General features: G+C 37.6%; 1 protein-coding gene across 2 annotated transcripts in view; it reads left to right on the forward strand.

Annotated features, from left to right (window-relative positions):
- The window catches only part of dock11 (dedicator of cytokinesis 11), a 155,584-nt gene that overhangs the window by 130,238 nt on the left and 12,825 nt on the right, over positions 1–12,521 (forward strand). For both annotated transcript variants that reach the window (XM_088925362.1, XM_088925363.1), the window contains 3 exons: positions 3,461–3,651; positions 7,672–7,772; positions 8,251–8,389. In XM_088925362.1, the coding sequence (XP_088781488.1) occupies positions 3,461–3,651; positions 7,672–7,772; positions 8,251–8,389 (431 nt within the window). The remainder of the gene's footprint in view (positions 1–3,460; positions 3,652–7,671; positions 7,773–8,250; positions 8,390–12,521) is intronic.

A 12,521-nucleotide genomic window follows, 5' to 3' on the forward strand; every position in this document is an offset into this window, starting at 1 on the left:
CAATGTGCCAGTTAATGAAATCAGATTTTAATTCCATTGTGGTCACATATTTGATTAAATCCAGTACTCACACTGAGCATCAACTATAGAAGAAATGGCAGACCATGCATTATTTGTGATGTTGTTGTACCTGGGAGTGTTGGGGCTGTAGAGCTCATTGTATGTCTCCACTTCAATAGTAAGGTTTGGGCTGCTCATCTTTGAAATGGTTCTAGAACTAGTTTTCCCTGAAAACAAACAGGATCCAAGAAAAGTGGTTTGAAACCCCATTGTTTGCGTGGGACCATCATGAACCAGTCATCCATTTCAGCCATGGAGTTTAGAGTGACAAGCACAGGGAAATTAGAGGATCCTCAGTACGCATGAAAGTGTCCGTTGATTTGTTTTTGAGGGGGAGTTAGCCGTTGGGATACCATTTTGGAATGGTAAAAAAAGAGAAGGACGGAAAGCCTTGCAGATAGTAGCACACTGCTGAGCTCTACTTTCACTGCCAGGGTAGATGGCTGCATTGACTAAAATGGCCACATGACAGAAATGACACACTGACAACAAACATGGGGAAAAACACTTCACAGGCGCTTCACAAATGTGTAGATTCATTGCCATTTCATTGGAGCAGCTCCAATAACAGTGTAACATCTTCATCTATCTTATCCATTAGCAAATTTCTGCTAGGTTTCTGGAACTAGGTGCATCAATCTAGAGCATCTTCTCCACAGTGTAGAGCACAAGGCAGGGCCAAACCCCAGAGGAAATGCTAGTTCATCACAGGGTATAATAGCATGCAGTTTTGGGTGGGAGAATTATGGCTATTTGAAATTTGTACAATCTTAATGACAGGATTCACATCTAGGGTCAGCCAGTGGTGCTTTCTGAGAAAGCAGGTTGAGCTCTACAGCCAAGATATGTGTGGGTCAAGCGTGGGTCACTAGCTGACTGTGACTGGGATTCCCTAACAGGCACAGTTGTCAAAGCATCACTGAAGTAATAGTGGGCTTTAGTTGCAGAGGGATCTCTCAGCTTTTAGCAGGACAGGGACCCCTGTAAGTTTCCAAGGCTTTCAGTGATTTCATTGATATTTCACCACTCCTCCAATTGGAGCTTAATCTCCTGCAAGGCACTGTGGAGCTCCCAGCATGTCAAGAGATGAATGGTTTTGATATACAGTAAGGGCACAGGCAGAGCATGTCTGCAGACCTTCTTTCTTGCAGCATAAGGGTTGCTGATTCTAAGCAGGTTCGTAATAAAAACAGGCAAAACAGTAAAAATTGTAATAATGAACAAATCCTAAAATATTCGAGTAAGTACTGTTGCTGTCAGCGTGCGTAGGCTGCAGCGCAACAGGTATTATTCCATGGTGAAAAGAAAAGAGATACAGCTTTTCAGCTGTGACTCCTTCTTCAGGTGTGAGGGAAACAGGGAATAAATAAAACATGGAAGAACAGAAGACAGAGTAGTTAAGAAGGGGCATGAAGCAGGTGAGAATGAGGGTCGAAACTCAGAACAGGAGGAGAAGTGGGAGATTTAGAAGGGATTGAGTTGAGAAGGGAAAAGATGTGATCCTAGTTTCAGGAAAATTTTGGTTTCAGATGTCTTTCAGCAATAGGAGTTCTGAAACCCCCTTGTGAGGATGCAGAAGGAGAGATCGGCAAGATCATGGTTAGAGGTGAAACTATAAGGCAACTATCAGTTTGGAGTCTAGAAAAATTTGGAGTGACTAGATAATGACGGTATCAGTTAAATTTAAACTGGAGCTTTTTCTGTTGAATTGTGTGTGTAGCCTTTTACTTTAATGGTTTAAACCACATATTCTACGCATTAATCTTACTCAAGAGTGTTACTGTACCTGTTACAGATCAGACATGTGTAGTTTAGCCTGGAAAGTGTTTGCTGTTTATCTCTCACTGCGGCTGGGGGCTTCTAGCTAGAGCATTCCTTTGGCTTAGTTCTTCTCATAGTGCCTTAGGTTATTTCACGGAAAATAATAAAAAGAAGGAGGACTGGATTAAATCATAGTTTTGACTCAGCAGCCGGCTGTAAAATATCTGCTTTGGAGCTTTTCAGTGCTTTCAGTCTACATTTTCAATTTACAATGCAATGCTGCAATCATACATTAGGTTTGGAATTACTGGTTTTCAAATGGATTGGAGTGTCTATTTAATTCAGGACATAAACACATCAATGACAGCTCCTTCAAATGTACTGTAATCTCAATTGGTCTCTGAAGCTAAGCAAGACCTACTGTATACTTAACAATACTGCCAGGGGATGTTTAATGCCTCAAAGGTCAGGGCCTTGGTTTAATATTTTTTCCACAGCACAGTACAATATGGAGGCATTCGATTGGATTTAAAATTTTTGGTCCAGAGGGAAGAGTGCCATATTCTAGTCCACCAACACAATTTACAGCAGCAACCTGGTTTTCCCTGGATATTAGGGATCACCAATCCCAGTACTGAACAGGCCCATCGTTCCTTCCCTTCTGAGCTCTGACCATATCAGGCCATGCTGTGGAAATGCCACTGCCCCTTTAAGATTGTTGCTGCAAAGTTATCTTCAGGCATTGTCTGCAAGCGTAGAAGGGCATAGATGACAAATGTCTGATGGCTGACTGCTGTTTTTTTAAATGAATGTTGCTGTTTGGAACAAAATTAAAACGTGTATTGCTCTGGAGTGTGTTGGTATATGCTGGGAAAAAGGCTTGGTTTCACTGAATAGAAAGAACATTTTGGAAAAAAGTGTTAATGTAGGGCATGTAACAACCCATAAAACTGCTGGAGGATTCATAAACACTCAAAATGAAGAGGTCCTTTAGTCTGTGGTGTTTGCTCAAAGTGAAACTGTGGTCTGGCCTTGTATTACAATATTAATCATTTCATCTTATCCACAGAAGATACAGTTCTGAAAAGTTGCATTGTCTATTCTGTTCAGAATAGAATAAAGAAGCATCTGGCTATAAGACAAGGGAATGTTGTTTTCTTTGTTTTGTTTTTTTTTAAAAACTTCATTTACTGGAAAAAAGGATGGCAGCTAAATGAGAAACAGAAAAGCACAGAAATTTCTGATAGCCATATGGGGCATGCACAGAACAATATAGGAAGGATTTTCTCAAAGCTGTTTTCTATTATGTTTCCAATTTTATTACATTATTTTCAATGTGTACATTTTCTTCAAGTCATTATCAAACCACAAATAGACTGTACTTTTGAATATGAAGTATTGCATTACCTAATATTTTCATTGTGTGTTGTAGTAGTATTTTTTGAAAAACTATTTTTTCTGCTTGCCTTCTGTTGGGTTTTCAACTAGAAACATTCACTGTAAAATAAACTCCTTTTGCTCTGGGCTAGAAAACTGAAAGTTGCGCAATTTTTAACAGTGCCACATAAATCAGTTCCACTTCAATAAATATGTTTTTCTTATTGAAGGTTTTAAGAAAGGTGTTTTCTCCCTTCCCCAGCCACAAATACATTCCCATATGTGAAAAAGAGGATTGCTGTCATGTATGAGCATCAGATGGACTTGAAACCCATCGAGGTGGCCATTGACGAGATGCAGGACAGAACAGCTGAGCTGCAGAAGCTGTGCTCTACTTCAGAGGTGGACATGATTCAGCTGCAGCTGAAGCTGCAGGGCTGTGTCTCAGTGCAGGTAATGTATGTGTGATGTGTCCAGCTTGACTCTGCCGTGTCTGGCAGTGCCTGTCTGACAAGTGTTGATCCAGTACAGCAGAACTCCGGGTGTAGGATGTGGGGCATTTGAATGTAATTGAGAGCCCAGTAGGAGGAAACTGCTGTAAATGGCTTATTTTTCTATGAGTGTGTTGCACACTCCACTTCTAAACAACCAGAGCAATTGACTGATATGTGTTGGTTGCACCAGTACTACTGTATCATACAAGTTCCCAATTAGTGCACACCCATGACAGCCTGGTCTGCACAGATGCAAAAAAACATCTGTGCTAAAAGCAGTTCTGTAGTTCGGAGGGTTAGATCTTCTTTCAATTCCCTTGGGACTGTCAGCAAACACTGTTATACACCGACAAATCAGCATAGTACATTTGTGCACCTCTGGGACTACTGAGGCTGACATTAAAAGATGTTTCTAAATTGTTTACCATATTTTTCAGTTTCACTGAAAGCCCAGTCGGTCTTATGTTCTGTGATTAAGATTTGATTTAGTCACAGGAAAACTCCATACACATTATTGCCTTGTCATGGCCATAAATAGCACATTTCACTGATTACTCCCAAGATAAAGAATAAACCTCCTACACTAAACAGTGAACTCAAGTGAATTTTACCAAGAAAGCCTGCCAGTCAGATATGTTGACTTTTGCATTGAGTTGATCAGTGTGTGTTTTGTGGGGACTGGTCTGTACTGTATTTCTTATACAACATACGCCCTTGCTGTTATTGTCCTCTTCCTGTGCTCTAACATATTCATTCTGTAAACAATAACAGCCCCACATCTCAAAGATCTGGGCATGTTTAATTTTTAAGGCAGAATTATGGCCAAAATCAAAGTTATCCTGATAACAGAGACAGTTGTGACTATAGTCATGAGTGACGGTAAAATACTTACTATGCTTTATATATATATACCCAGCGAAGTAAAAAAGAAAGCATGGCATCTTCTGTTTTTACATATTAAAACATATCTGACCTTCACCTAGTCCTCACCAAGTCCTAAGAGTAGATAAATCTAACCTCATGTGACACATAACACACAGCTTTTACTTTGTCTTTATGTATTAAACAAAAAAATCAGCCACCATTCAGGAGGTGTGAAAAAGTAAGTGCACCTTTGCTGCTTGCATCTCAGTTAAGAAGCTAATCAGAATCGGGTACTGCTTGACAAGTGCACATAATTAGTTTATCATCAGGAAGTGCTTCCACCTGTATATAACATCAGAAACAGTCAGTTTGGTCTGGAGCATTCATGTTTGTAGTAATACATCAAAAGATATCTGTGGCAGTCTCAGAGAAAGAATCATTGCTGCTCATCAATCTGGGAAGGCTTATAAAGCCATTTCCAAACAATATGAAGTCTATATGAATCTGAAGAGAAAGATAATTTACAAATGGAGAAAGTTCAAGATAGCCAATCTACCTTGGAGTGGGTGTCCCAACATATTTACCCAAAGGTCAGACTGTATGATGCCCCATAGAGATTGCAAAGAATGCCAGAGCTACATCCAGATATCTACAGGCCTCTGTCAATATGGTAACCATTAGAGTTCACAATCCTACCATTAGGAAAAGACTGAACAAGAAAGGCTTTTGTGGAAGGGTAGCCAAGAAAAAAAAAACCTTCTCTCCAGAAAGGACATTCCTGCATGGCTTAGGTTTGCAAAACAGCACCTGAATAAACCACAAGACTTCCAGAACAATGTCCTCAAAGACGAGATCCCAGTGGGTTTGTCTGGCCGTAATGCAAAACGATACAGTATGTTTGGCGGAAACAATCACCGCATATTACCAGAAAAACAAATTGTCAAGCACGGTGGTGGAGGGGTGGTGATTTGGGCCTGCTTTGCAGTCACAGGACCTGGATGCTTCACAATCATTGAGTCCACCATGAATACTTCTCTCTACCAGTGCATTCAAGAGGAAAATGTGAGACCATCTGTCCAACAGCTAAAGCTTAGTCAAAACTGGATCATGCAACAGAACAGTGAACTGAAACACAGGTGACGTAAGAGACTGATAAACTCTCACAGGAAATGTTTACTTCATGTTATTGCTGCTAAAGGGGGTCCCACACATTACTGAATCACGGGGTGAAGTTAATTTTTCACACACTGAATGTTGGCAGATTTTTTTTGTTTAATGACTAAAAACTGAAATTTATGTGTGTTATCTGTCACATGAGGTTAGATTTATCTACTGGATTTGGAGAGGATTAGATGAAGGTCAGATACTGTACGTCTTAATAAAATGTAAAACCATAGAATCGTAGGGGGGTGTACTTTATTTTTCACATCACGTCACTCTGTTTTTTCTTTAATATAAAGTTTTGTTTTAAATAGCAGAATGCATAGCTGCGTAGCTGCAATAGCAGTACTTTAATGTTCTCGATTGTCGATATTTATTTGGGCATTCAAGCTCATCAGACAAAATTTCTTCAGAACAAAATAGAACTCCTGCTTTTCCTGACAGTATATGATGAATGTCTAGAAAGAGGTACATTTCCTATTTTTTTAAATCATATTTGCTTTTCATATATTAGTGTGTTCTGAGTTACCTACATTGTGGAATTGCTTTGATAAAAAATGTGAGCTTCCCAGTGTAGCAAAATTCTTGGACAGATGTCCAGCAGGGCTTGGGATAATGTGGCAAAAGAAAGTTTCAATCAATACAATAAACATTTAGGATTAAAGTTGCTTCAAACTGCATTCAACGTGTAGTCAATTTGTTCTGGGGTGTGATGTTTTGCCAAAGGCCAATGATTAAACTTCCATCTGTGAGCTGTGAGGTTTTGTCATTGTGTCAGCTAGAAGGGAAATAGTCTTTTTGTACTATGTGCTTTTTACTGTGTAACACAGAAGGCCTTTTAACCAGTTCCTGCTGTCAACTCATTTTCCAAGGGTTTCCTGGAATTCTGAATGGACAGGAAGGGTTGAAAGCAGGCCCTCTATACTGACTCTTTGCATTTATATCGCGTTTTTCACCCTAAAAGATCCAAAAGTATTTTCCATAAGGGGGCTCCACTCATCCACCACTAAAGTGCAACTCCACCTGGGTAACATACAGAAGCCCCACTGCAAGGAGATGAGGTGGAAAAGAAAGAAACTGCTTCATCCATTGGATTTAAGGGGAGCTCTTTGGGATGGCCAGATTAAGCCTAAAGTGGAATTCAGCCAAGATATTTGGATTGACCACACTACAAACAGTGCAGTGGGGTCTTTCATACGCAAGAAACTAGGACCCTAGTTTCATGTCTCAAGGTCATGTCCTAAGGTTGACGCCTCCTACAACACAGTGTTCTCTGGTCATCCTGCTGGTTTAGAAATTCTGGTACAGAGGACAGAGTGCCACCTACTGGTCCACCAGCAGCACTTAAAAGAGCAACCTGATCCAGCCTTGTTTAGCTTCTAAGATCTGATGAATTCAGGCTGCATGGATGTCTCAAATGATGCTTTCATGACCACTTAGTTATCTGATGGCATACAGGTGTCCTTTTTAACCCCGGTGTCCAATTAAGTGTCACACGTGTGTCACCTATGACAGCAAATGCATTTGGGATCCTTTGGGATGAAAAGTTTAGAAATATAAGAAGTTGATTAAACAAGGCATGCTGTACATGGAAATCATGTCTGCAGGTTGGCTTTAGTAAGAATCCAAATGGATGACATGGTTTATCAGAAACTATTGAGTCCTATAGAGATTCTAGTCTGGCATTTTAAATATATCACTTTTGGTTGTGCATAGTTGTGAACTGTCCCTCTCATGTTAGAAGATCCCAGCATGGTAACTTCAGTAACTTCAACATGTACTGTAATTATATTGTTCTTTAACTTTTTCATAACTGACACACTAGCAAGCAGTAGTTGAACTGGTTTGATAGGAATTCTTAATCAGTTGCTACTGGCTTTTGGCTACTGTTTTTTTCATCATGTTATATTTGTTTGTAATGTTACCTGTTTTATTTATTTATTTTAAATAACAGGTAAATGCAGGACCCATGGCTTATGCAAGAGCATTTCTTGATGCTGATAAATCCAGCAAGTATCCAGGCAAGAAAGTAAAGGAGCTGAAAGAAATATTCCGGTATGATTTTACTTCCTGCTTCATTTTTGTCCTTTATGAAACAGTCAGCACTATGGTGCACTACCTTTGGTGTATCCCTTAAGGCAAAAGCAGACCTGGCTAATGTGTTAATTCAGACAGCCACAAGCATTTACAGACCATGATTGACAGGTAAACAGGATGAAGCGTAATTCAGGTCTCAAGAATGCTTTAGGTTGTCTACTGAACCCAATTTGTGGAGAGCTGACACAACATGTGTTGGATCAGCTGGGACACTTGAGAATATTTAGGAATGGAACTATAATTTCCATCTGTCAGCATCCATGTCATGATGTGCTGCAGCTGTTTTATACATGTGTATATTTTGCTTTATGTACTGTATATTAAACAGAATGTAATGAAAAAATTGAAAATCAGGAAGATACATTATAAATGAGTTGTGCATATATGAACATTTATTATATTCTAGTTTTAACTAGAATGCTTGTTGTTTGTATAGGAAATTTGTACAGGCTTGCAGCATTGCTCTGGACTTCAATGAGCGCTTGATTAAGGAGGACCAGTTTGAGTACCATGAAGGACTGAAATCCAACTTCAAAGACTTGGTCAAAGAACTCTCTGACATCATCAATGAACAGGTCAGAAAATGACAAATTAAATGTGTTTAATTTATTTTTTTACTGATCTAGTTACTGTAGGAACAAGTAATAGGTTTATTCCATGCTGAAAAAAAGAAGAAAGAAAACACAACATTTCGGCCGTGGAGCCTTCTTCAGCTGTGTTTTCTTTCTTCTTTTTTTCAGCATGGAATAAACCTATTACTTGTTCCTTTGCAGCCTACGCATGCTGACGCAGCTACCCACCTGAACTAGTTACTGTAGGTCTAACTAGGTATGTATGACCTAGTTACTAACCTAGGATAATACTTATAGTAAAGATCTACCAGACAGAAATCTTAAAATATTCCAAAAAGATATTTGATTCCAAAATATACTGCTTTTAAAAACATCAGAAGGATTTTTATTTCCATCCTGGAATATTGTGGAGAATCTTATGTGTGTGAGTTAAATGGTTAACAACTGTGGTTCAAGTGTTTAAGAAGCATAAACAAAAAAGATGTATAGTAACATAATCTCTTCTCTTATCTTGACATAATAAATTCATCCAGTTAACAGCAGCACTAATTTTGGCAATAGAATATAGAGATTTGTTGCAGTATCCTTTGTTTCCATTTCAAAGAACATACATCTCTGTTCATGTAACTACCCCACAATATTTGTGCAATTCCACTGCATTATTTACAAAATTGATGTTATGCATTAAGATCTAAAGCACAAACATATGTTTAAAAATGATAACCTCATCAGTAAAAAATAGCAATGCAATGTCAGTAGCACTGTTGCTATTTCCATAGATGGAAATCATTAAAGCAATTATCTGAATAACATTTAGGAATAACATAACATCTAGGAATTCCTAGAGACTGCAGTTTCAGATCTCTCTTTTCACGTTTCATCTGCGAGTGTGTTTTAGCTTCAGAAAAGCAGGCACACATTCTATCAATGTGAGTTACTTTCTTCTTGTTTCAAGCCAGAGAACTAGTCTGTAATGTTTAACTTTTATTCTTTCCAAATGCTTTGTGTTGTATCTATTGTATTAATGTGGTATAAATCCCAGTAACACCTCATGGTGAACTCTAATGGTGCCAGAAGGCAGTAAATCAGACAGCCAGTGTTTGTACCAACTTCATGGGCACCGACAGGGGCATCACAAAGTTTACCTCTGTCTTCCAGTACTAGAGTCTGGCAAGTCTCAACTTCTTCTCAGCCTGCAACTGTTTCAGAAATTCCACTGTCTGTTGTGTCTCTTGAACGTGACTATTTAGGACAGATCCAACTTTTTCCCACATTTCTTGACTAGACTCTGTTTTTGCCTGAGGCTTTTTATGCTCTTGATGCTATGTGAAATCTAGAATGCTCTTCATTCTCTCTTTTAATCATGCAAGTATTTTCCCAAAACATTTTAATGCCCTTCTGCTCTATTGTTTATTTCAAGTTTCAGTACTTTTGTATTCTGGTACATTTACGGGTTGTGTTATAATAATAATAATAATAATAATAATAATAATAATAATAATAATAATAATAATTGCTTACACTTATATAGCGCTTTTCTGGACACTCCACTCAAAGCGCTTTAGAGGTAATGGGGACTCCCCTCCACCACCACCAATATGCAGCATCTTGTTCAATGTTCAAAAAACATCAATGTTCTTTAAAATAGCCATTTTGTCTCTTTTGATGTGTTCTGTTTGAATGGTGGATTAGGATAGGCTTTTTCTCCTATACAGGACAGCCTTTTCTGGGTAAAAGGAATTTCTGAGTTATTTACAAAGCTGATTCCACTGTTACATGGATCTGAGTAATGTCTTTTAACTTTGAGCATTTATGTTTCCAGTGTACTGTACCTAACAACCTGGTGCATTTTATTTTTATCATTTTACACGTCTGAATATTTTGGACTGTTTTATGGGCAGTTTAAGATGTACCTGTTTATCAAGCAGCAAACGTTTTTGAAAGGTATTTAATGTGGAACAGATTATAAATTGTAACTAATAATCTCATCCACTGTGGATGACAGGACTTCTTAATAAGTGTCAAGACTTCAATTTAATTATGTATGAAGTAACATAGCTTTAGGAGTTTCAAAACAATGCTTCACAAAGGTATGCTTCGAGGTGCAGTTTTCTAGGTTGGTTAACTGATACTTCCTACTGTATGTAACTTCAAAACATTACTTCAGATAAGTACATTTGCATGTATGAAAAAGTATTCAAAATTGATATGTTGCAAGCATGAAATGCAGAAGTGACAGTTGAAATATTATGATGGTGGCACTCACAGTGGTTGCCATCTTCTTTAGTTGCACATTTTCATTGCTTTTTTGATTTCCAAATTTGTCATTTATTTTTATTGAGTTCATTTTTATTTTTCACTGAACATCAAGTGATTTTCAGTCAGATTTGTCAATGTTTAACTATAACTATCCCCTCATGAAACATTTTTTATCCACATAGTTTTCAAACTATGAAATTCATTTCACATAATAGGTATGTTAAATAATTTAAACAATTACAATATGTACAATAAATCTTATTTTTAACTAATTGTGACAATTATGGGAGGGAATATGAGCAACATTGTGATCGATTTCCTAAATCCCACCCTACCCTAAATTCCCCAGTGTTCAAGAATAGGTATAGTGAATCCTAAAAGACACTCTTAATTCATGCAATCCAGACTGTTAAACAAAGCAAATACCAAACCTAACAGCTTTGTAATGCTGTGAGCTCTGTTGTTTATCCGACTGAATTCTCTCTAAATCACAGTGTGCAGTTAATTCACATGACAAATTACTACTAATACTAGCAATGTCAAATTTTAGAATATTGTTTTACTTTTCTGTACACAATGATTTAAGTCCTATAAGTCATTAAATTCATTCATCGAAGTGGAATTTGATTATGGCCTTCAAATAAGTACTATTGTTTTCATATTTTGCTTATTGTGCTTGAAGGTGTATGTAAATATGGCCTTCAATTAGCACATACTAAATTGCACTTTTGCTTTGCCTGTGCAGTGTGGTTTCATGTGCTTAGGGCGGATATTTTAATGTTTTTTGAAAGTGTGAAAGTTATTTGACTTGAACTTTTTCTACATTTGCATTGCTGTACTTGTATGGAAATTAATTCTGATCCTGGCTTTACATACAGTACAGTAGCTTGTCAACAAGCAGTGTCCTTTTGCCTTTATACTGTGTCTTTCCTAGTTGACACATCTGCAGTGCTAATCATATTTTAAAATATACCTCAAGTTTGATTTACTGTATTAGCAAATGTAGGTTTTAAGTACCTAGGAACGTGAAGAGGTCAGAGTCTCAGAATACGCTCATGAAATCTACTGTGTACATGTTTTGTTTTTTCAAAAACAAGAAAATATATTGTGGGGTTTAGAAATCTGTTATACAGTATGTGGAAACTACAGAGAAACAGATTTTGCTTCATAGTGAAGCCCCTTACTAATATAAGCGATTCTTGCCTTGTGCTCAGAAACAGGGAACATGGCAAAAGAAAGCACTGTTCTGTGCAATTCCTCACTGAAAACACTGATGGCAGGAAAGAAACGCGCTTACAGTAAAGGGCTAGAACTGGCCAGTCAGCCAGTAATAAAAAGTGCATGATTTTCCCCTGTGTACAAATGCTAGTCAAATCCTCTCACTGCTTTTTTTTGCAATTGGATAATTTCAGAGATCTCTGTACAGTTATGTGCCACTGGGGGGAAAAAAAGAAGCACAGTTCATCCAAGTAAAAAAACAGTTCCAAATGTTTTCCTGGATATGCATCAGTCTTTCAGGAATTTGTTAGATGTGGGATTTTAACAGCAGGATAATTTTCAAAGCCCCATGTTTTGTCATTGTCAGTAAATGCTTTCCCATTTTCCAAACTATGATGAGTAAAAAGTCCATTCCACACCTACTATAACTCCTACTTACTTTTAGTTGCCATGGTTTAATAATAATAATAATAATAATAACAATAATAATAATAATAATAATAATAATGCATGTTTTTCTATGCCTGGAGCTATTTTTACTATCTCTTTTCCTATGTGCTCTTTTATATCTGTTTAGAATTTGAAATGTCCACATTTAAAACAATATTTTATGGTGTTCTGTGTTCTGAGAATATCAGTGTCATGAATTGAAAATGCT

Source organism: Atractosteus spatula, chromosome 9, assembly GCF_055471065.1.
Source record: "Atractosteus spatula isolate fAtrSpa1 chromosome 9, fAtrSpa1.hap1, whole genome shotgun sequence".
NCBI lineage: Eukaryota > Metazoa > Chordata > Actinopteri > Semionotiformes > Lepisosteidae > Atractosteus > Atractosteus spatula.